The following is a 24,696-nucleotide window of genomic DNA, read 5'->3' as shown; positions in this document are numbered from 1 at the left end:
CGAACCTCTTCAGCTTTAAATTAGGCTGCAGGCCACATGCGCCGGCTCATTTCTCTTAAGTATCGAATTATTCTCCTTCAACTTTACAACTTAAGCGGCCCAAAGAAATAAATTGTCATGTTCAGCACCGCAGTCTCGTTTTGCCAACTTTCCGTAATATATGGTAAGAAAATTGGAGCAGCCCTAAGCGCCATTGGACAAAACGAAATGCGCCAGTAACTTTCACTTTCTATTCACAACAATAACTTTGATGATAAGATAAAGCGAGGGGCGAAATTTATAACATCCGCAACATCGGAAGTTCTGTCGTACTGATGTCACTACATAAATATTAGTTCCTAAAACTCATTTAAACTACACCTTGAACTACTGGCAAAAAAAGAGAAGGCAAAGTGTTACAAGACCTTCCTGGACCTTCTATCGTCATATTTTCAACACCGCTGCCAATTGGTAGCAGTAAATGGTGTGGTGTCTGAAATAAAATCTATCCAAGCAGGCGTTCCGCAAAGTAGCATATTAGGTCCTTTGTTATTCAACTTGTATATTAATGATGTCGTGAAAATTGACAATACCTCTAAATTTGTAATTTATGCCAATGATATGAGCCTGTTTCTGAAAGGAACTACCTTGTCCGAGCTAATGAGTCGAGGAAACCGGCTACTAGAAAAATTGCACGCCTGGAGCAATGCAAACTCTCTAACCATAAATGCAGTGAAAACAAAGGCTGTACTTTTCCGGCCGAAACAACGTGTCATTGATAGCAACCTATATTTAAAACTTGGTTCCACAGATATAAAACTTGTTCGCACAATTAAGAGCCTTGGTGTGCTTTTTGAGCAACACATGTCATGGAGAGAGCAAGTAGAAGCTGTGTTAAATAAGCTTTCTAGAACAGTTGGAATTTTGTGTAAGTTACGTTTTTTTCTGCCTCAAAACATTAAACTGTTAATTTACAACTCTGTTTTTGTCCCAGCTAAGCTATTGTTAGGTGATGTGGGGTACCACAACAAAAACAAATGTAGACAAATTGTATAAACTACAAAAACGAGTGGTGCGTCTTATTGCCAATCAGCCGTACGACGCCCATACTGCACCCCTTTTCACGTCATTAAATCTTAAACCTGTAACTGCATTATATGAAGATACGCTGTTTAAACGATACCAAACATCAACTAAACACAATAACACATTCCTTCAATGTCTTTCAGGTTTGAGTGCAAAAGAACATGTGCGTTCTTTGCGAGTGAACGTACCCTGGAAGGTGCCAAGAGCCCGCATTAATTACGGACACCAAATGTTGTCGCACAAACTACCAACCCTGTTAAATTCCCGCGCTTTACCTACTGCATAAGTGCCTCATTATATGTTTAGTGTTAGCCTCTATAACTGTTGGTTGTTTTGTCAGTTAGAATGATCTGCATTTTTTGTCTGTGCATTCTCATGGTGGAATGTAATTTGTTAAGCTGTTATGCTGTATGTCCTGTAACGGAGCGCGGACCTCGTCAAGCCAAGTATGGCTTTTTGTCTGCGTGTCCTCAGTACTCATAATACTGAAATAAACTTCAAGCATCAAACTTCAACTTCAAGAATACTTGTTCGGTTTCTTGGATAAATCTATGACTGTAAAAGACTACTGTTCAAGGAACTTTCGGAAAAAAACGGTAGTCCACCAGAATTTTCCACCTGTAATCAGAGCACAATATTGAAAATATTGCTTTTCAACACTGATTCTCAACATTCTCAACACGGCATGCGACAGCCGTGCACAGTAGATGTTACATATGTTTCCACGTCGCAGGAGCGAGTCGCCTCAGCATAGACACAGTACCGATCCGGCAAGTCCTACGACCCCGAGGAGCCTGTCCACGCCAGGACTAGCCTCCGAAGGCCCACCAGCTTCACTACCCGGGTCGCCAGTACTAGAAATGCGGTCCATCGCTGGTAGCAGTGTCTCCACGCGGTAAGCCTCGGCCTCTGTCCTTTCTCCAATGCACGTTCACTATCAAGCACTACCGTGATGGATGGCTTTATTAGAGCTACAATCACAGAATTTTTATGAAAGGTAGGAAGATGTATGAAAATTAAGAGTGTGGAGTTTAATGAAAAGTGCCAGAGCGCTGAGAGAAACATGCACACGCGAACAGTTTCACACCTGTGTCGATCATCAAAACATGACAATGTTACAGCAAGCAAGACGCCAAACCTTTCGCGTTTTCTTTATTCCTCCTCTTTTATCCCCTCCCCCATCACCTACTGTGTGGTTTTACAGTTTTATCGGGTTTAGCGTCGCCAAGTGACTCAAGCTAACGATTCGGTTAGTGCTGCGGTTCTCGTCTTGTAAATGCTGTCCCACGTAACAAGGAAAAATGATTTTCATAATCGCAGGCATAATGGGAGGTACTGGTCAGAGCGGTCGCATACCACACGATGTACTGTGTTTTCAGTTGTTTGGTTTGGTGAAACCTAAACCTGCATAAATACACTTTTAGATAAGAAAGATTAAATAAAATTTTCGGGCAAAAAGTTGACTATGCAGAACAAAGCTTATGCTGTATGGTTTAAGGGGTTTAACGTCCCTAAGCGACTCAAGCTATGAGCGACGCCACAGTGAAGGGCTTCGAAAATTTCGGCCACCAGGGATTCTTGAACGTGCACTGTATGGGGTCACCTGCGAGCAGCCGGCCTGGAAGGCGCGCTTCCGTGCCAGCTATGCGCGGGCGTTCTCGTGTCCCCAACCCGTGGCGCAGAGTCACAGCCACGGCGGGTTCGGACGAAGTAGGCAACGAACAGAGTACGCTAGGAAACCGTTTATTAACCTAGCGCAAGGCAAAGCACACTGCGGAAGAATGTTCTATCCGATAATATATGGTTCAGCAGCTTACCAGGTCGTCGTCGACCGGCGTTGAATAATCCAGGGAGGCGCGGGCAGGAGACGGGGTCGGCGGGGCAATCGGGCAGTCACCACGGCGAGAGGAGAGACTAGACAGACCTTTTTTCCCGCGTGAGCTCGCCTTAAACCCCTACGACATTGCATCCCCTTGAGCAACCGGTTGCAACCAAGAGGGGTCGTTCACCCCGTTCCTAAGATGCCAGAGCGTAGGCGTGACGTCACGTCCGAGCTGAGAGTGAGGAGAGTTGCCGGGTGCCCTCCTCTCCCCATTCCCTGCGGCTTGCGCTCTCGTCTCGTGACTCGGCGCGGGCAGGCGAGGGATATCTGTATATCCCACATCCTCCCCTCCTTAAGAAACCTCCCGGACAGAGAAGCGGGCGCAACGTTACTTAATCTTCTCCGCCATCCAGGGATCGAAGTTCTTCGGCTCCCGCTGGTACACTTGTTGATGTCCGCGCCACGCCCGCACCGATCAGCTGGTCCGAAGGCTTGACCACCCGCGAGATGCCGACGTCGAAAGGTGGCTTGTTACCGGTCGCCGTCTTCCGAGTACGCGCGGCTGCGCCGCTCCGGTGAATATGGTCGACCGCCTCCTTGGCCCCGGCTTCGATTGCTTGGAGGCCAGGTCTGTGGCTGCGTCGCTCTGAGAGACCGGGTCAGGTGGCTTCAGAGGCGAGGGCCGCGGCGCTTTCATGTTAGAGGCCGCGGTTGGGCCGCCCTGGCATACTTGATCAGCTGGCCAGGGCCCAGGGTTGAGGTGGTAATGAGGCCACGGCTGCTCTGACTTCGTTTTGCCAGCTTGCTCTTGGGTAGGCGGGTGCAGAGGCGTACAGTCGGTAGGCAGGCGGTTGGCTCCGATGCGGCGTGGCAGGTAGCAGGGGTGCCCAGGTGGCAGCAGGGTGGCGGCTTCAGGTCGCGGGCTGGGCGTAGCGGCGGGCCATGGGCGCGGCGCGTTGCCGAAGCTGGATGGTGGCTCTAGATGGTTCTAGTTAGTGGTAGTTGCGAACGATGTCGTTCTGATGCGCCCTGCTTCTTTTTCATCTGCGCTGAAAAGGTCAACACAGATGTAACCAACTGCCGCAGCGCGTGCTACGTAGCTGTTCGGCCCTCACGAGAGTCATGAGGGTTAACGCAAGTAAGTCTTACGTAACATTGATCGGCATGAGCGGCCCGTACGTTCATGCATCTAACGAGACTGCGTGTCGGCCTGCGCCCTCGCTCTAGTCCGCGCAGGCAGATTTTATTTCTGCCTACGGCGCAAGTTATAGCGGGACGCGGAATTTGCCGGCTGATCGCAGCGCTCGTTTTCCGACTGCGGCGCGGGTCGGGCTGTGTCCTGGACCCACTCATCTCGCTGCACGTAACGTTTCAGGTCGCATACGTGCACCGGTCCGCCTGTCGGTTTCGACCGCAAGTCCTCGAGCCTGTAAACGAGCGAGGAAAGCTTCTCTCGCACGCGAAACGGCCCGATCCATTTCGGCGCCAACGAGGCCGCGAACTGTCTGCTAGCATCGCTCAGAACGTGTTGGCGCCGAAGCACCAGATCGCCCACTTCGTAGCGAACATCCCGGTGCGAGCGGTCGTACTGTGCTTTCTGCTGCGCCCTAGCGGTGCTCAGGTTGCGGCGAGCCTTGTGTAAGGCCTCCGTCATCTTAGCGCGCAGCTGCGTCGCGTATTCAGCTCGTGCTGACGAAGCGACTGGCGTCTTCCTGCTGTCCGTTAGAACCCGGTCCATCGGATTTAGCAGCTCTCTACCCAGATTGAGAGAAGACGGTGCATACCCAGTCGAGCGGTTAACGGTCGAACGCAAAGCGAACGCGATCTCCGGCAGATAGGAGTCCCAATCTTTGTGCCTCTCAGAGTACGCGACAAGCATGTGCTTAATGTTGCGGTTGACTCGTTCCGTGGGGTTCGACTGAGCATGATAGGTGGTCGTTTTCTTGTGCTTAATGCCGAGTGCAGCGCACGAATCTACGAACACCTTCGCAGTGAAGTAGGACGCGTTGTCCGTTATCAGCTGCTCTGGGAAACCGAACCTGGTGAATACGTCCATCAGCTTCTCCATGATCACTCGTGCCGTCAGCTTTCTAAGGGGGAAAAGTTCAACCCACTTGCTGAAGTGATCCGTGACCACCAGCAGGAACTTGTTCCTACTCGGTGTCGTGGGATACGGTCCCATGATGTCACACGCCGCGATTTGCCAGGGAGTCTGGCTGTTAATCGGCTGCATGAGGCCGGGCGGTCGTCCACCACGGGGCTTCACGCTTTGGCACACATGACATGAGCGGGCGTAGCGTGTCACGTCCCTTTTCATGCCAAGCCAGGTAGCAAAGCGACACAACTTAATGTAAGTCTTGGGGCCGCTTGCATGCCCAGCGATGCACGAGTCGTGAAAGTAGCGTAACAGTGCCGCTCTCAACACCCGCGGTATCACCACCTTGAACGCCTCACTTGTGTCGTTCTCGGATGGGATATACCTCAGCAGGACGCCGTCGGAATCCAGCAGATAAGAATCCAGCGCGCTCACAGCACTACCAGCTGTTTCCAAGCGCTCCGCACCGACAGCAAAACCAGCTGTCCCCGTGTGCGCGGCGGCCCGGCCGCCCGGCTCCCTGAGCCCGTCGAACACTTTTCGACAAAATGAATCCATCTGCTGAGCTTCGAGCAGCTCCTTTCTGCTGAACGCGATCCCCACGGAACTCGCGTAGTCCACGTGGTTCACGCTCTCGCCTGGGGTCAACGGTCGGTCCGTGTCCCTCACATCGGCTACGGCTGGCGACAATCCCTCACTCTCTCCCTCTGTCGGGCGGTCGGTCGTGTGACCTTCCTCGCTCTGGACAGGCGCTCGCGAGAGTGCGTCAGCCACGGCGTTGTTCTTCCCTTTGCGGTAGCGTACGGTAAAGTCGTAACGCTGCAGCAACAGGGCCCAACGCGCCAGGCGGCCGCTCGGCTCGCTGAGGCGTCTCAGCCAGGTGAGCGCCATGTGATCCGTCTCGATCACAAATGCCACCCCGTCGACGTAGTAGTCGAACTTCCGCAGAGCAAAAACTATCGCGAGACATTCCTTCTCAGTCACCGAATAGTTTCTCTCTGCCGGCGTCAGTGAACGGCTCGCGAACGCTACCGGTCGGAGGACGCCTTCATGCTCCTGAAGCAACACTCCTCCTAAGCCCAGGTCACTTGCGTCGGTTTGAATCACAAACTCCCTGTTTAGGTCGGGTAGCTGCAACTCAGCCGTGTCCGCGAGCACCTTAACGAGGTTGCGCAGTGCAGCCTCTTGCTCGGGACCCCAACTCCAGCGCTCGCCCTTCTTCAAAAGCTTTGTCAAAGGTGCCTGCAGCGCTGCGCAATCTGGGATGAACTGGCGATAAAAGTTCGCCATTCCCAGGAAGCGTCTGAGACCAGCTAGATCTGACGGCGACGGAAACTTAAGCAAAGCCTCGAGTTTATCCTCGCACGGCAGAATGTGGCCTTTGTCGATCGTGAACCCCAACAGTGTTATTCGGGTCGCGGCGATCTGCGCCTTCTTCGGGTTCAAAGTGATTCCCGCGGACCTCAGCCTCTCTAGGATGTCCCTCAAGTGGCGCAGGTGTTCCTCGAACGTTTTTGAGTACACCACGATGTCGTCTAGGTATGCGAGCGCGTGGTGCCACTTCGCATCTCCCAGAACACGGTCCATTAGGCGCTGATAAGTAGCGGGTGCTCCTACCAAGCCAAAAGACATTCTCTTGAATTGGAAAAGACCTCTGTGACAAGTGAAAGCAGTCTTCTCCTTATCACGCTCATCCATTTCAACCTGAAAGTATCCGCGGCTAGCATCGAGCGTAGTAAAGTACTTCGCCCCACCTAGGTTGGACACTAGGGAAGAAATGGTTGGTAGAGGGTACGCATCCTTTCTCGTAACCTCGTTCAGTCTGCGGTAGTCCACGCAAAGCCGATATGTATCGTCTTTCTTTGGAACTAAGACTACCGGGAAGCCCCAAGGGCTGTTAGACCTCTCAACAACGCCAGTATCGATAAGTTCGTCTAAGGCGCCGTCTAGTGCTTTTCTCTTAGCCAAGCTAATTGGTCTAGGATTGCACTTCCAAGGCAATGCATCACCCGTGTCTATTCTGTGCCTTACTAGTGTAGTCAGGCCAGGCCGGTCCGTGAATGTCGCGTTGAATTCGTAGAGGAGAGATGACAAACGTGCCTTCTCCCTTTCCGATACGCTGTTCACCTCCGACAACAAAGGGTGCATTGGCCTCACTGGCACGGTAGAACAACTTTCTACCGCGACAACATTCTCCGTGGGCCCTCTCTCAGCGGCGACTGTCCGCCCGCATGCTTGTTTCCGGGCCGGCGGGGGTGATTTTCCACGGTCACTCCCCGCTAGCTCCGCGTTCGGAGCCGTAATTGACTGCGAGGCCGCGGGCGCTTTTGCAAAAAGCTTCAAGGCGCCGGCGGTGCGCTCTCGATAGCCTCCGCTGGCTATGTCTATCACAATGCCTGTCTTGGCTAGGAAGTCTCGCCCAAGAATTACAGGAACGGATAAACAGGGAAGATGAACGAGGCGTTGTCGCCGCACGCGTCTTTCCCAGCGAACCACTATCCTAGCTGCACCGCTGGATTGCGCTGTGCCGCTCGCGAGGCGAAAAGTGGTATCGCACTCTCTCAACCGGATTTTGTTCTGGCGGAGATGGTTTAGCACTTCGTCACCGAACAAAGAAGCGCTTGCCCCTGTGTCGAGTAACGCGGTGAATTTCTTTCGAGCTATCGTTAGCTCGATGAACGGCGCTGGCAAGTCAACAGAACTTCCTACGCGACATGCCAAAGGCGCTAATAAACCGGGGTTCTCTGTGTAAGCCGCGCGGGATCGAAGGTCGATCACCGGCGGCTGTAGCCGTTTCCCGACTGTGTTTGGTCACGGGCGGGGAGGCGGCCACAGTCGCGGGCGATGTGCCCCGGCTGGTCGCACCGGTAGCAACGGTTGCTCGGGCTCCGGCGGGCTGGGCGCTGGTCGCCACGTTCCGGTCGGTCGTCTCGATCTCGCGGTGCGGACGGTGGGGGCCGCTCGTGCGGCCGCGTGTCGGCCTCGCGATCTCGGCTACAGGTGTTCCGCTCTGCGGCAGCGTGTGCTGTTCGCAGCGCGTAGCTGAATGGGTCCAAAGCGCGGTCGGACAATTCCCAACCCCTCGGGACACGCTCGTCAGCAAACTGTGCTGTCGCTTCAGCTCTAGACGGACTACGCGCTGAGCTGCCATTCCACGCGCAGCGCGGCTCGAGTGACTGCGATGCAGGTGGCGGCGGCCGATATGCTCGCGCAGAGAGGATGTCTCCCTGGATGCGCTTCGCCTCAGCAGCTAGCTCGTCCAGATCTCTAAACCTTCCTCCTCTCAGGTAGGCCACGAAAGTCGGGTGCGCTTGTCGTGTGACACGCTCAACTTTCTCCATGTTTGTGGCGCGAGGGTCAGCGAGGCGATACAGTTCGTCCATCGCTCGGACGTACTCTAACAAAGACTCGTCGGGGTGCTGGGTGCGGAGTTCCAGCTCCCTCCTCAAACGCCACTCGTAGTTTGCGGGGAGGAATTCGTCGCGGAAGCTTGCGCTAAACTCCTCCATTGTCCTCGCTCGGTTACCGGTTAGTCGGTACCAGCGGGCCGCTTGCTCCGTCAAAGAGACAGGCACAACACGCGCGAGCAGTTCGGCGTCTGCAATTCCTGTCGCTTGCTGATAATGCAGCAGACGGTCGAGGTACTCATTAGCCCCTGTTCTGTCATGGTATCCCGTGTAGGTAGGTACGTCTATCCTAAGACGGGGTGCCTGGGCCGGGGCTTGCAAATTGTTTTGCAACATACCCGCTAAGCTCTGCATAACTTGCATCGCGTTCTGCAAGAGCACCTCGGATGACTGCGGACTAACGCCCCCGGAGTTGGGCGCAGCCGCTGATGGCGTCGAACAATGAGGCGTAGGTGCCCCATTGTTCGCACCACGGAGCGGCGAGGTGCCCGATGTGGTGCCCTCCGTACCAGGCCTAAGTCCTGCCGACGCGCCCGGAAATGCAACTCGGCTATTCCGCGTGGAATACTCAAGATTTACGCCTTCCAAAGGCAAGTCAAGTAGGGAGCCCTGGCTCTGTGCCGCTAGCTCTGACAGCATGAACAAAGACTGGAAGTCAGGCCTATCAGCTGCCATCCTTTGTTAGCGCGTCGACAGTCGTGCGCTCCAACAAAGTACACTGCTCAATGCCTAGTTCGCCCCACGTTCGGGTGCCAAGATATGGGGTCACCTGCGAGCAGCCGGCCTGGAAGGCGCGCTTCCGTGCCAGCTATGCGCGGGCGTTCTCGTGTCCCCAACCCGTGGCGCAGAGTCACAGCCACGGCGGGTTCGGACGAAGTAGGCAACGAACAGAGTACGCTAGGAAACCGTTTATTAACCTAGCGCAAGGCAAAGCACACTGCGGAAGAATGTTCTATCCGATAATATATGGTTCAGCAGCTTACCAGGTCGTCGTCGACCGGCGTTGAATAATCCAGGGAGGCGCGGGCAGGAGACGGGGTCGGCGGGGCAATCGGGCAGTCACCACGGCGAGAGGAGAGACTAGACAGACCTTTTTTCCCGCGTGAGCTCGCCTTAAACCCCTACGACATTGCATCCCCTTGAGCAACCGGTTGCAACCAAGAGGGGTCGTTCACCCCGTTCCTAAGATGCCAGAGCGTAGGCGTGACGTCACGTCCGAGCTGAGAGTGAGGAGAGTTGCCGGGTGCCCTCCTCTCCCCATTCCCTGCGGCTTGCGCTCTCGTCTCGTGACTCGGCGCGGGCAGGCGAGGGATATCTGTATATCCCACAACTGGCATCGCACAGTACATGGGCCTCTAGAATTTCGCCTCCATAGAAATTCAACTGCCATGGCCGGGACCGAACCCATGTATTTCGGGTCAGCGGCGAGCGACATAACCACTGCGCCATCGCGGCGGCTTAGTAGGAAGGCGTCTTGTGGTGTAACGTGTCTAACAGAACCTACGATGCGAGGCCTTAGCGCTCTCTAAAAAAAACAGAAAAAGTCCGACTACTTCGCAGTGGCAGAATGATCCCGTAGCTTTCCCTTATCGGACAGCGGACACTACAATGCCGCGTCGAAAACTGCGATGCCGCGTTAGCGATAAGTGCGCACACAAAACCGTAATATCAAACTGCTTGACAGCTGTTCGAGCTTCTTAAGGAGCAGGAAAGAAATCCACTCGAGCAGTCTTTGGAATTCATGACGGAGCTTAAATATAAGTGATGATTCACGCAAACCACATGGTGTTCAAAATTGAAATATCTTCTTATTGTTGCAGGACAACTTCCTTTTTTCTTGCATTGAACAGACTGCCGTCAGTATATTTTCATTCTAGCAGCAGCTGCTAACCTTGTTTTTGAATTCTGGAAGGGTACGTGTAGGGCACGCGTGTAGGCCACATGCACCCGTATGTAAACCACTGACGGATGCATGAAGACAAATCAAATGCACACTATAACGTGCACTAAAATACCTCTGTGATTTTATTTTCTCCTTAAAGTGCGTCAACAGCGCAGCAGACCGTGCTTTTGCGATTTGCGATGCGACGAAGACACTCCGCCAACAACTTTGAGGACCCGCTAGAACGGCTACTCGCTAACGCGACGGTGACTTCACGGTCACATGACTTCATGTGGTGAAGGTCAAGTGATAAGCTGCAGCAAGTACGAAGTTTCTCACGCCTTCTATACACCGCATCGCCTACGCTGTTGAAACTACTCCGGTACAGCCCCTTAAGGCACGCCCGCTTGATTACGTTGGGACCCATTGCTGTTGTACCATATCGCTAATACTCCCTGCACTTTTCTGCCGTCACTTCGCATAAAGAATCTTGCGCGGAAAATGCAGAGTGCTTGCGGACGCCGGATCACGAAGGAGCCGGAGAAGCTCCAGCGTGGACGATTCCTTCATGCGGGAGCTCCAGGACCGGATGCGGGTGAAGACGCTACTCGGCCTCCGCCGGATGCGTCTACAGCAAAATGAGGTAAACACTGAATGGGATGAATGCTACCCTTCGGGAAAACCCGCCAATTAAAAAGCGCCCTCACCTGGACTTCTTCATGACTTTAAAGAGTTTCCTCCTGTAATTGTCAGCTTCGTTAGAGAAAAAATATAGCTTAAGTAATAATAAAATGCTTCAGTAATTGGGCCTTTCAAAGCCCTCAGTGTCCGTGCGCTATAGTGGTGAAATACATAAAGGCTTGTGCGCTTTTTAACGTTAGCGCATTTTCAAGAGCACCAAGAGGTGCGCAATTGCTCCGGAGCCCTCCACTACGGTGTCCCTCAAAGCGCATGTGCCGCTTCGGGACTTTAGAAGCCCACCCAACAGAATTCAATTCAGCATCACGCCACAGAAACAATCGTTGTCATCCCGCATTCTCGAAGACGTCGCACGAACCCATCTTAAAATAGCCGAGATGACACTTGTAGGCACAAAGAAGGCAGAAATTAGTACGACATCCGGTTGCTTTTGAAGATACGTGCGAACCCGTGGAAAGAAACGTTAGGGCTGTCGTTACATTAACGACCGCCCATTTGCCGTGTTAAGCCGAGTTGGAGAGGCCACACGCGGAACGGCGAAGGAGTGAAGGAATGGAATGAGGGGCTTGGGCTTGACCCATAGTGCATTCCGAAATGCAGCTATCAAGCGCAAGCGTTCCTCAGTTATCATTGCCGATTCTCGTAGTAATTTCGTGTCAGCAAACAAATTTCCCCCTGCATTTGCAAGTGCTATCTGCTTCATCTCTAGATTATCCGCGCCATGCAGCTATTCCAATACAACAGTACATTAGCAAATTTCGTTACAAATATCATCCTATACTTAGGATAATACCAAGGGCGAAGAAAAAAAAGATATCATGCTTATCACAACTCTCTCGATTTTTGGTTTCGAAACGAGGTTAGGCTCACGTTACTTACGCTCAAAAATATATCTTGCCAGGCGCTGACTAGCCAGCGCAGCGTCGACATGGCGCGGTCTCCCACTCCACCTGCGCCTGCGAACGCGACCACTGTACCAGAGGTTGGCTTCCCTGCCGCGTCGCCACCTCAGGCTAGCCCGCGCAGCTTCAACAAAGTGCGTCCCCCAGCTCCACATGCCGAGGAGACCATTGTTCCGGAGATTGGCTTCTTAGGCGTGTCGTCAACCCCCTGCCTCTGCGAAGAAGGTAAGAGCAACGCTGCGCTCTTCCTTTAACGAATTCATGCCTAAAGTGTAGCACACACACACAAAAACGGAGCTTTACGAAGTTACGCAGGAACCCAGGTCCTTTGGTTTCCGTTTTCTTCGCAGGACCGAACATTTTTTATAGTTTTAGCACAGCGTCCACCGCTATGCTACCGTTCACCGCGCAAAGCGAGCCGCCATTGTAAGGTCCTTCTATAACTGAGAGTTTACGCCTCTGTGGATGCGCTGATCACCGCAAGGGCACCAGATGGCGCTATATTCCTGACAACAATAAACCAACAACGCGTGAGTGCCTTGCGCGTCGGGTCTGGCCGCTACCAATCAACGCGTGCGTATTGGCGGACCGCGGTATGCGGTAAGCGGTAAGCAGTAGCGGAACGCGCTATGATTGCCTCTCTTGGGCTAGCTATCTGCGCCCTTATACAACTCGTTAAAATTGTATTAAGCTGTGCAGTTATCCTACTGATGTAATTAGGCCGTTCAATAAGCGCGTCATCCCTGCCGCTGTAACCACTTTCAGCCTCTCTGATCGCTGTAACCTGCACTTTCCGTACTCTACGAGTTACGGATCGGGTAAATACGGCCCACTCCTCATTTCTGGCGTTCGCCATATCCTCTTGTGGAACACTTCATTCTTTAGCCACTGTCATTGGTGAAACCTTCCACTCGCGCACTGATAAGAAAACAAGTACTGTTCAGTATCACGCGTTCAGCTGTCGTGCCATATCTGCGTTCGGAAAGAAACGGTCGTCTACCACTTCTGGAATTTACGAAGCCTGCAGCCGTCATTGGCCTTTGCCCTATGTGTCAGGTCTGATAGCAACCGCTCATGAGAGTGTTAGTAATGATGCGATCGTATCACGAGCGCAGCTTCAGGAAATCTAGCGCTTATTAGAGGACGCCGATTCCGTATCTCATCTGACTGGTAGCTCTTTCTGGGCAGTACCAGACACCATAGGATAAGTCCATAGAGCCTCTGATTGCCGCCCTCTAAAGTAACTTTCGACATCCCCGTTGCAACTCCATCTTGTCTATGGAACAGAACGACTGTTCTCATTAATACTGCGCCCAAACTACATTTGGGATTGGATACACTTAGAGGCCGGTAGAGGGAAGCACTGCCTTACGCGTATTCCTTTTAATGTCGTGTTCTTTTTGAAGGGCGGTTGGAAACAGGAGGCTACAACCCCTACCTGCCCTGCTTTGTAATGGGGTGCTCCTTGGCGTCACCTTACGAATATGTATTTCGCAAAAGTTCTCTACTGCTTATAGCTCTGCGTATACCTGTACTGCGCCCTAGATCGGTACTGCGCATAATGTTTCGTGTTAAAACGAATAACTTGTAGTTTTGTAATTATTTCATGCAGGCGGACAGCCCATGTCCATAGTCATTACTCTTGCATCCTCTGTAATGACTGTACGGGTGTGTTGTTAGCTGCGGAGCGCAATGTCGCGGCATCGATTCCCGCTAGTGGCGGCTGCATATCGGTGATGGAAAAACGCAGAAACAGCCTTATGCTGTACGATGTCAGTGGACGTTAAAACTCCAGGGGGCCGAAACTAAGACCGGAGACCTTCACTAGTGCGACCCTCTTAGCGTATGTTGCAGCTGTCGAACATAAAGGAGCACTAAGGGAAACTGAATTTACTTAATGTTGTCGTTAAACATTGATTCTCTATTTGTTTATGGTTGCCTGGACGTTTGTCCAAGAGCAAAAGTGTTATCTATAGCCGAAAAAGAAGTGAATTTAAGAACCTTTCCGCCATTAAACAGTTTCAACTCGCCACGTCCTTACCAAAAGGCCAGGTGGTTGCCACCGTTTTCATATGGATAGCGGCATATCGTAGCCTGCGAAATTCGCGCGAAAAATTCGAAAAATTCGAAAAATTCAGTGGCTGCGTAACTTGGGAAGTTACGCAGCCACTGAGGCAGCATCTGAATTTCGCTCTTTGCTCTACCTTACAAAGGCGCCGTTTTCGGTAAGAGTTCTCTATCTGTGATCAGAACGCGCCAACCTCGTTTGTTCTCTGTGTCGCTTTCAACTCCACATCCCCACACGCACACATTTGACGGCTCCGCTTTTCCTACAGCACCGCAGATTGAACCGGAAGTAATGGATTCCGCCTCAAAAGCAGATAAAAATCCAAGCCATACTTCGGAGCTTCCCCACGCGGAGTCACTGCTGCCGTCGCTACTATCAGCCTACACGGAAGAGATGCCCGTGCCAGCGGCTGAGCTGCCCGAGTGGGGATCAGGCGTGCAGAGCGACGGTGGGTGCGATGCAGACTTGACACCCGAAATCGGGCAAAATGCGTGACTCAATTAACGCGTAGTCAACAGCAAACTTGTACTATAACTGATACAGCGCCCAATGCAATCGTGTGCCTGCGGATAAATATATAAAGTGTCGCTCCATCGTGTGCACTTAGCTGAAGACAGTACTTATTTTGAATATGAATAGAACTGTTGCCAGCGGAAGCTGCTACGATTCTGCTGCAGTTTAGCACTCACCTTAATTGCAACAGCAACAACATCAGCAGCAACCACAACAGCTGTATCTTGCCGATACTGACCTAAGGGGCAGAAACGTAAAAGCAAGCAAATAGGGTTCAGCTTAAGTTAAGGACAACGCAGAGAGCTATGGAAAGAAAATTGATAGGTGTAACGTTAAGAGATCGGAGGTGGGCGGAGTGGGTGAGGGAACAAGCGCGGGTTAATGACATCCTAGTCGAAATCGAGAGGAAGAAACGGGCTTGGGCAGGGCATGTAATGCGAAGGCAAGATAACCGCTGGCCCTTAAGGGTAACGGAGTGGATCCAAGTGAAGGCATACAGGGAGCTGCAGAAAGTTAGGTGGGCGGGGATATGGTGGCCACAACTGGCAAAGGGCAGGATTAATTGGAGATACATGGGAGAGGCATTTTTCCTGCAGTGGGCGTAGTCAGGCTGATGATGATGACTATTCACATTCAGGCTTAACTTTCTTGTGTGTGGGCCAGATAATATTTAAACGAAAGCTTTCCTCTTGGAAGGATATCTGTGAAAATGCGGTGACTTCTTTGAGGCCATGTTACTAAGCGTCCATTGGCTTCTGTCTCAGCTTACAGGTTACCTAACTTCCTTTCACAGAGAAGTATGTAAAAAAATGATAAAAATGTCCAAACGTACATGTGGAACCGTGAGATATGAGGCACAAGATATGCCTATTGCAGTCAAAGCAGTGTTTGCTGCATTTCTACACTCTTTGAATGCCCATTATGGTTTATTCTTGAGCATGCAAATAGCGGACGCACATTATTTTGTATTCGCACACATGGTGCATATGGTGGCACTAATGTGGTGTACAAAACCACCTGAATACTAGTGACCCTAGCAGTAAAGGGGCAGCCAATTTTTATCTTGCTGCAATAGCACAAAGCAACTCAGAACTTTCTACAAAACCACAAAGACACTTCAACAGAAAAGTAAAAGACACGGCTTTCAGTGTTTCTTTCGCCATTATAAATGACCGATGGGAAACCCATGCAACGTCTCCAGTAAATGAGCAATGCTGCTGTAGATAGGAGAGGATGTATTTCGCAACACGAGCTGTAGAGTTAAGTTTTTCTGAATACAGGAACGTACTAGCGTGACCTACGTCAACAACAGACGACACTTTCTGCAGCGTCCAGCTGTGTCTCACTCTTTCGCCTGGAGGACTACCAGGCCTCGGTGCGTGACACGGTCGCACTGGGCTGGGAAATGCCGGCCGTAGTCGTGGCTCCCAGTCCTCTTGAAACAGGACACTCCGACAACGAACAAGTAAGCTAGCTGGAACGAAACAGCTGTCGTCGTGATGACCGCCATCCGCCCCACCAGAAAGAACGGCTTATTCAGAGGATTATTTCTTGAAAGAATTCTTCTACGTAGCTTTAAGCATGTTTGATGCTTATCAGTGCAGCACTAGCGTCAAATAATGCATTATTCGACGTTCAAGCATCATGGTGCCGTTGCGGGCTGATAGAGCAGCATCCTAGTAATTTCTTATTATCTCGCAGAAGTCTCTAGAGGGTCCCTGCGGCGCTTGTTGCAGTGAAGAGCATTTTTATTTAAAAGGTTATTTATGACATTCCTATAGCGAAAACAACGAATTACAGACACGAGCGCGCACACAGTCAAGCTATTCCACCCGAAAAATTTTAGGAGCAAGCATAAAAAACAGTTCATTAAATTAGAAATCATTTTCTTATTTTGTCCCGTCTATTGACAACCCACACAACTGTACATCTTTGCCGCCCCTCGCGCACACATGCCGTGCAAGCTAGCATACCATTTCTGTCTTGTCGTCACAAACCGCAGTCCATTCCACAGAGACGCTTTCTGGCGGCGCTGATCTCTCACTTTGGGAGCAGATCCTGAACGATCAGAGAAGCTGCGAACACACCTCCATGTCATTTCCTGTTGACGCTCTCTCTATGGGCCGGAGAAGGTCGGTATTGAGAATCTTGTGCACTATGTCGGTCCTCATGTCTTCGGAGATTTCGGAGTAAAGGGTCTATGCAAATATTGGACTTGTTAGGGGGTCCCTTGCAATGGAGGGGAGGTCTACTGTAGTGAATAGGGCCTACTGGCGCACCTAAATGCCCTGCTTTCAATTAGACAGCCGCTCTGTTCACTGTTCTCTGAGTTGTTGAAGGAGGTTTTTAAGCGACAGAAACATTCCTTTTCAGCAGAGACGGGATTTGGAGGTTTCAGTGGGGAGGTGGAGGGCGTCTTTACACAAGGCGTTAAGCGCAGCTTCCATTTTAGACTTTTGCGCTTGATCGGTATGAATGTACAGAAGGGAGTACTGAATTTTTCTTAGGATGAGCGCATGGATTAGCCGTCGCCCTAGCCCTCTCGCAGTCCTTTGTGTATTGTGTTGACCATAATCTCATTTGCACAGGCGCTGCCTTTGGTTGCCCGAGTGCAGCAGCATTGCAATCATCACGTTTCTTAACCATTCTGACAGTCTTTGAGTCCATCCTCGTCTCCCCCCCGTCAACTTGCACTCTATAAATATTGCCACGTATCATTGTAGTGTCCGTTCGTTCGCGCTCAAGGCCGCAGGAAAGGGGTGTTAATTTTGTTTGTGGCGCGAGAAGCGACCGGACTAATCTCGATTGATCACAGCCATGAAGAGCTGCATCTACGTTTTTCTAGATTACTGTAGATGATCTTGATCTGTTAACGCGATGTTTCCTTGCTGGCTTTAAATTGAGCGATGCCGCGAGCGGCGGGCTTTCGTGGTTCCGCCGAGCACGCGTGTTGCTTACGCCGCCGCCGAGTGATTCACTTTTTTTGCGGGCGCAAGTCAGCCCAAAAAGGTCAGCCATAGTACTAGAGTGCATGATGCCGCAAAGCTGACCCCCAAACTGCAGAAATGCACAAATAACTCAGATTCTCAAGCAGCTATCCCAGCCATTCAAATGAGCAGATTTCCGTCTCGCTTCTGCGAAGAGAGCATGTGCACCCTGACAGTGCTCTCACCCACTCTAATCTAGATTAAATGGGCTCCTGGTCATGCCAGGATTATAGGTAACGACCGCCAGATCAGTTCGCCTGCGAAACTTTACACCGGGCACCTGGGATGCCCTGGCCATACATGTCCTCTGAACTAGAGGCTCTTCAGTATTTGAAGCACATCAACGTACACTACGACAACTTTCAGGAAAATAGGCTGACCACTCCGTCACCTCACCCTGAACCCGGTACCTCACCCATTCGTCTCCTACAGCAAAGTCATCCTAATATCCTACACACACCAGCTCGGGCATACCTGTACCGTTAGCGGGCCGTACCCACATGTCCCAAATGCAGAGAACACTATGGCAATATTCGCACTCACCCTTTGAAGGCCCATTACAGGTGCAATCACCGCACTACCGCCAACTGCCCCCTATTTCGTGCAATGTTTGGCTCGCCTCCGACCAGCTGCTAGAACAACTTTCCACTTGCGATAAGCCCACTAGCAGCGGAGCGGCTAACATTAAAGCTGCTAAATGAAGTGTATTCTCTCTCTCTTTTTCTGTATCATTTCGAATGTATAAGCCTTCCATACGCCTAAGTTTTCTCATTTATCGCTCACTTCGGAAATTTCTATTTTTACATCTTCGCTCAATTCAAAGCAGCTTTGCAGAAATATAAAATTGCACAGCTATCGTAATTCATATTCTTCTAGACGGGGTCCCAGCTTTTTCTTCGTTCGCCGCCATACATCGGATGCCAAAAATTATCTTCTTTTTTTGATGCCATGAGCCCAAAACAAGCATTTCAGAGCATCAAGCAATAACTTTCATCCCAATTTCACCTCCGAGAATATTTTAGGCACCCGCATGTTTGAACACCAGTTGATGCGTTGCAGGATCCCCTCTAATGTGGATGCGTATCCCAGCGAGAACTGTAAAATTATATGGAATGTCCACAGCTATGCTTGTAGAGCAGCCGTCCCGGATACGCAGTTTTCTCAGGATCATGCTCCGGATGACCACGAATTTCTCTTCAGCTGCAAGGATTCCGAGGAAGTGGTGCATCCTTATCAAAGTGGTCGATAGACTTTTTATAGCCCTCTCATAAACCCTGTTACCTTCGTATAGATATTTCCTTTTGTCTATTCGCAGTCTATAGACTGTCTAGAGACAAAGGTCTACGAAAAGTGCATGGCCATAGATCTATACAATTTCTTCGGGCTTATAGATTTCTTATGAAACCTATTGCCTTCCTGTAGATATTTCCTTTTGTCTAGTTGCATTCTACCAACTCTCTAGAGACAGAAGTCTCTAGAGATACAGAATATGAACATAGATCTATACATTATCTTTAGACAGTGTATAGGATTCGTATTGCCTATAGACTATAAGATTTTCCTATACAAATTCTATAGACTTTATCGGCAGAAGGCTATGGGGAGTCTTTAGATATTCTTGAAATGGTATCTTTCTTTTTCTGCCACATTGCTACCCTTATGTGAATACTTATTACATCCTTAAATGAAATAAACTCTTCCCTCATGTTTTGCTTAGACTCTTGCCATCATAACTACAAATAACATTTGCTCAATAGTTCGCTTCATCATTTTCTTTTCTATTTGAACGGCTGCGCCTTTTCTCTCTTCGCGCCTTCGCGCCTTAAAAATGAAATTTTCTCTTCCCTGCAGCAACCAGTATTAAGAACTACTTATCACTGACTGCAAATTTCTTTAATTCGCAGACTTGGGTGACCCCAGCGACGAGCAGCGATTCCTTTGCCGTCTACTCAGAAGTTCCTCGCACTGCGTCGCCGGCTGCCGCCGGTGACAGTGTGCTCGACGTGCGGCCCAAACCTGGAAAAGTAATGTGGCTTTCAACTCTGATTCTTCTGTGGAGATGACTCCCTTGTGTTTAAAGAGGTAGCAGGTGAATGAGGGCGGTAGGCTGTGAAATCATCTCCCGGGGAGCCTCCAGGAAACACTGCAGTGGTGCAAATTGCACAGAGAACAGTAGCCATTAGTCAATGGTGGCTTTCACTTTCATCTTTAATAACAGTTGCTCGAAAAATGCGCACAGCTTGTGAATTTTTCGGGGTTTATTTTGCACAATACAATAGCACGAAATCAACGTCAAATAGAAGTGAATAAAGGAGAAAATACGCACTTCGAGACAGGCGCGTATAAAAGGAGGAGCCGGAGAGGGGCCCGGGCCATCCTCGAAATCAAGGTCAACCCTATTCCCTACCCGAGTTTCCTTCGTATTTGGGCATATACCCCTTTTTTCGGATCATCCCGATGCAAGAAAGCACCTTGGTCTCCTCGCAACAAAATTTCCTAGCTACATGCCTGCTTGGAGGACTTTCTTTATTCGTGTACGTCAATATGCTCTTTTTTTGTCATTGTGGTTTAGAGCCCATGCGGTGTGCATCTAAGGTGTGCCCATATATTCCTTTGATGTTATACCCTCCATTTATTACTAGGTCGCTAGCTCTAGCTTTTGGGTATATGTGTTGCGACCCTGTGAGTATGGCAGCCAAAGTTCACGTATGATTGAGAAGACATGCAGTTATTTCTACTGTTAGTTCATGGCTATATGTTCCTGCATGCATTACGTCCATGTGGAGGGAAAAAAGGAGCTAACGTACTCTGGTTCAGGAGCCAGGCCCCCTAGTCCATTAGTCTATCAAGGCGCAACCAAGTTATATCTGCTCCTATGCCCCTGCTTCTCGAGAGCGCAGAGTTGCATCTGCAGCTTCTTCCTTCTTCCATACTTGCATACTTGTAGCTTTGTAAGTCCTATGCCGTAGAAACTATTCTTTCTTTCCACAGGTCACTCGTCCTTCACCCATCCCAGAGTCACACGAAGGCAACAGCCCCAGCCGGGAGATGTGTGCCACAAGGGAACAGTCTGTTCAGGTGGCCTCTGAACTGAAGGGACAGTCTCCCCTGGTAAGCAAAACGTTCAGTTGGGCGAGTTGGTAGATATTCATGATGCAAACAGCGCGAACTACAAGGGACAATAAAATAAGGAACACAGGACGAGCGCTGACTCGCAACTAAAAGGTTTATTCACTGAAACCTTCTTATATGAAGAAACAATCAAAGGGAAGAAACAACACAAAAAAATTAAAAACCATGAAACGCACATTCGTCAGGTGCTCCCGAGAAAATTCATCTCCCTATCGCATAGGAAAACAGATGGTTTGCTGACGCAATTCAGTTGATCCCCTGCGATGTGAAAAGCCTCGACAACTTCTCGTGTCGTCTGATCACTGTGGGTGTATAGTACACGTGTTTGATTGAATAATGCAGTGCATTTTTTCTTTTTTCTTTTTCATGACTTTACATTCTAGACAATGTTTGACCAAATGTGAAAGGTCATCACCAATGTTTAAGTTGTTCCTGTGCTCTTGTAGGCGCTTATTAAGGCAACGCCCGGTCTGACCAATGTAACGCGCTCCACAGGAAAGGGGTACACTGTATACAACACATGTTTTACAGGCCACAAACTTATCCCTGTGCGCAACGCCACATCCTTCTTTTTTCATTTTGGCCTCTTTCTTTCTTTCAATGGCAGGGCATATCTGTTTGAGCTTGACGGGGGCTGAAAGAAACACGCCAACTTTGTACCTACTTGCTACGTTCTTTAGTCCGTGGGAGACGCGGTGTACATATGGCAAAACGGCAAATTTTCACATTTTCACCTTTCACATTTGGTCAGACATTGTCTAGAATGTAAAGTCATGAAAAAGAAAAAGAATAAATGCACTGCATTATTCAATCAAACACGTGTACTATACACCCACAGTGATCAGACGACACGAGAAGTTGTCGAGGCTTTTCACATCGCAGGGGATCAACTGAATTGCGTCAGCAAACCATCTGTTTTCCTATGCGATAGGGAGATGAATTTTCTCGGGAGCACCTGACGAATGTGCGTTTCATGGTTTTTAATTTTTTGTGTTGTTTCTTCCCTTTGATTGTTTCTTCATATAAGGAGGTTTCAGTGAATAAACCTTTTAGTTGCGAGTCAGCGCTCGTCCTGTGTCCCTTCTTTTCTTGTCCCTTGTAGTTCGCGCTGTTTACATCATGAACTCCCCTGGTAAGAGGCTTTCCTGCGAATGCGCTCTGTTGGTTGATGTCTCACGGCCCATTTTATCCAATTCCTGCTGTCTTGGCTCAGCCCTTGTCGTACTAAAGAAACAGGTACTTTATATTGCGGCTGAGCACTAAGAGCATAATGAGCACTGTCAAAACACGCTACTTCACTGCAGGATAAGCGTATCAACTTCACGGAATGGAGGCTCTTACAGTTCGTAGAGCAAAGTCAGCTGGCGCCTAGTTTAATACGCCGCTTGTAGTCGAACCTGCAGCGTGTCCTCGGAACGAACGAAACGCGGCAATAATGAAATGAATAAAATCTAATGCTAAGGAATGCCTAGTGAAGGAAAAAAAATTTTTTTTCACGTCACCTAAGCATAGATATATTGTGTAAGAGGCTCCTCCTTAACGGGTAAAATAATTGCACCATTAATTTCTCCTCAAGTAAGGCTAAAAAATTATAAAAGGAAAGAAACATTCCTCTATGCTACTTGGTTTCGGTGACTGCGGTTTCGTTCATATCTATTAAAATTAAATGTAATGTAAATCTGGAAACGTCTTAGAATTTTAGATGTGAAAGCGTCGATTCTGCTATGAATAGGGCGGCAGATTACGCAGTCAACCTCGGTCAAATTAATGTTAGAATATATATTATTCTGCCGGTCATTAATAACATTTATTAAAACTAAGCGCCCGAGAACAGCGCACTGAGACACTCCGGAGGCGACATGGAGAAGATCTTAGTCATTCAGATAACCTTCCAGGCTTCTGATTTCGCCTAAACCCTAAAGTGTCATTTCCAGGCATAAATAAGCCAGTTTTAATATGCTGTCCAAAATTGGGAGTCTTGGGAGTCTCTTTTTAATGTGAATACTCGTAGGGAAGAGGTCATGATGAATGTATTGACCAGCATTCCCAAATGACCAATGCTTCGTTTAGATGGCTTTGACTTTTTTTTTTTTTACGCTGGCATGGTGCTGGAGTGTGTAATAAAAAAACAACGACGTGAGCACAAACTCCACCTGGTCTATTCTATTTTCTCTTTACTCCACTTCAGCACTGCTTTTCAGCGCCAAACCTGTGCGCGCTTTATTTTTTTCCTATCGCACAACTGACATCTAAGCGCTTAGTACCAAGCGCATTCTTCTAGACGCCGTATCTAAACTCAAGCACAGCATCCCACCTCGAATCTCTGCCTCTACTTTCTGGAATCATAGTCTTGGGTACATGCTCATGATAATGGAGGAGAGTTTATTATCCCCAGCTTTACGTGGGTGGTCAAGGTGCAGGAGGGGCTAAGGTTGTCCACGTAAAGTGTATTTATTGCACCTTAACATCGTACAGCTCACCGACGATTTCGCATTTCACCACGCTGAATAATGAGCCGCTGCGGTCGGGATTTGATCCCACCACGTATAGGCATGAGCACACCGATGCCATAACCGGAGAGTATTCGCTGCTGGTGTTTCTCGCAAATGTTTCTAGGAATTTTTCGTGACGTTTGCTGCTCGCATACACAAGTAAAAAGCAGCGAGTCGTGCTTGTTTACAAGCATTGCGATGAAACATCACCTGCCAAAGTTTTTAGCACAGAAGGAACACAATTATTTTTGGTAATGACTTCTTTGACCTGCTATATTTTTGTGAGTTTGGGGTTTCTGATGATGCGACGCTATGACACTTTGAAGATCAATGGCTTAACTTTGGGCTACTGTGGAAATTGCTAATAATTTCATCTGAACCGTGTCCAGACTATTCGACGGACATCGGCGGTCCAAACCGAGACTTGCAGCACCATCAGCCGGGCGACAACTGGCCTGGGCGCCTCACCGTACGGTGACAGCGACAGGGACACCCAGATGCTAAAGGTGCACCAATTTCATGCGATGGCGTCAGTTTATTTTTCCTTGCTGCTCTTGGAGAGCTAGGAATTACCTATTTTTTGTGTAGGAAAACTGAATAAGCCAAGTGCTACCTCCCTGGAACGTTGTTATTGATGCACAGGTTTGACATGTAAACATTTCCAAAATAGTAGATCACGCTAGCTTCTGGACTGTGCAGAGACACTCTTCTAGCCCCGCTGTGAATTCTGAAATTCCTAGGCGTGAAAATGGCACTGCCATTCCCTCTCGAGATACATTGAGCGGTAGAAATGCAAACTTGAGCAGAGTACACGGCCTCTGTAGAAAACCACTGTTCTGTATATTTCCGGAAAGGCTGCGCCCGTTTGCATATTGCGTAAGAAAACTCAAAAGATAAAGTGCAGCTGTTCCTGCTCTGAGGAAACGAAAAGAAATACTTTTGCAATAGGAAACTTCGGATACTGAGAGTGCAGACACATGGCAGTGTTCCTAGGGCTGTACTTAAGAGTGTTTCATGAAAGGTGGCAAATGAAGTTAGAATCATAACTAAGCAGGCGAACTCAACGCTGCCCTATGTGTACTCGTAATGAGTGATCTTTGAGCGACATGTCTCTACAGGAATGACCATCGCACTCTGTAGACATTCTCTGCAGACTTCATACAAAAAGACGCACGGAAATGGCTCCATAGCTTATCTTTAACTGCCTATTAACAGCTTGTCCGAATACTGTAGGTGTAAACACAATTAATACATAATTTACCGACAGTCTCAAGAAATAACTGAGGAATCTATAGCTCTCCACTTGCTTTGCGTGGCCAGTGCCACGCGCAGGTGCTTATGGCGGGCAACGCCCACTACCTGCGCGAGCGGTCGGCCATCCTTCGCGGGGCGTCGACCCTGGACGAGACGGTCTACATCTGCCAGCAGATCAGGCAGCAGCAGGATCCTCCCCCGCGGCCCCCCACCGCCGCCTCCGAGGTGTTCGTCACGGGCCACACGACCGAGCTGGGATCCTCCTGCGAGAGCCGGGAACCTCTGCGCCTGCGCCACCTGGTCGGACTGCAGCACCCGCAGGCCCTGCTGGAAGCGCACAAAGTGGCGAAGAGCCGGTCGTAAGTGTTTCACTATGCG

The 24,696-nt window shown here is 49.7% G+C and overlaps 1 protein-coding gene across 3 annotated transcripts in view; it reads left to right on the top strand.

Annotated features, from left to right (window-relative positions):
* The window catches only part of LOC149333276 (uncharacterized), a 52,607-nt gene that overhangs the window by 25,389 nt on the left and 2,522 nt on the right, over nucleotides 1–24,696 (top strand). For 2 of the 3 annotated variants that reach the window (XM_089556024.1, XM_089556026.1), the window contains exons 2-10: nucleotides 1,799–1,960; nucleotides 10,779–10,914; nucleotides 11,872–12,097; nucleotides 14,209–14,388; nucleotides 15,782–15,918; nucleotides 19,345–19,464; nucleotides 20,432–20,551; nucleotides 23,454–23,570; nucleotides 24,385–24,677. In XM_089556024.1, the coding sequence (XP_089412150.1) occupies nucleotides 1,926–1,960; nucleotides 10,779–10,914; nucleotides 11,872–12,097; nucleotides 14,209–14,388; nucleotides 15,782–15,918; nucleotides 19,345–19,464; nucleotides 20,432–20,551; nucleotides 23,454–23,570; nucleotides 24,385–24,677 (1,364 nt within the window). In that variant the 5' untranslated portion in view covers nucleotides 1,799–1,925. Of the gene's footprint in view, nucleotides 1–736; nucleotides 908–1,798; nucleotides 1,961–10,778; nucleotides 10,915–11,871; nucleotides 12,098–14,208; nucleotides 14,389–15,781; nucleotides 15,919–19,344; nucleotides 19,465–20,431; nucleotides 20,552–23,453; nucleotides 23,571–24,384; nucleotides 24,678–24,696 lie in introns of those variants that run through there. The other variant, XM_089556027.1, reaches the window with a different exon arrangement.

The sequence above is a fragment of the Amblyomma mixtum genome, chromosome 8, assembly GCF_055824585.1.
Source record: "Amblyomma mixtum isolate Tamu chromosome 8, ASM5582458v1, whole genome shotgun sequence".
In the NCBI taxonomy this organism is placed as follows: Eukaryota; Metazoa; Arthropoda; class Arachnida; order Ixodida; family Ixodidae; genus Amblyomma; species Amblyomma mixtum.
Note: the sequence above shows the minus strand (reverse complement) of the source record. Positions and strands in the feature narration are given on the sequence as shown.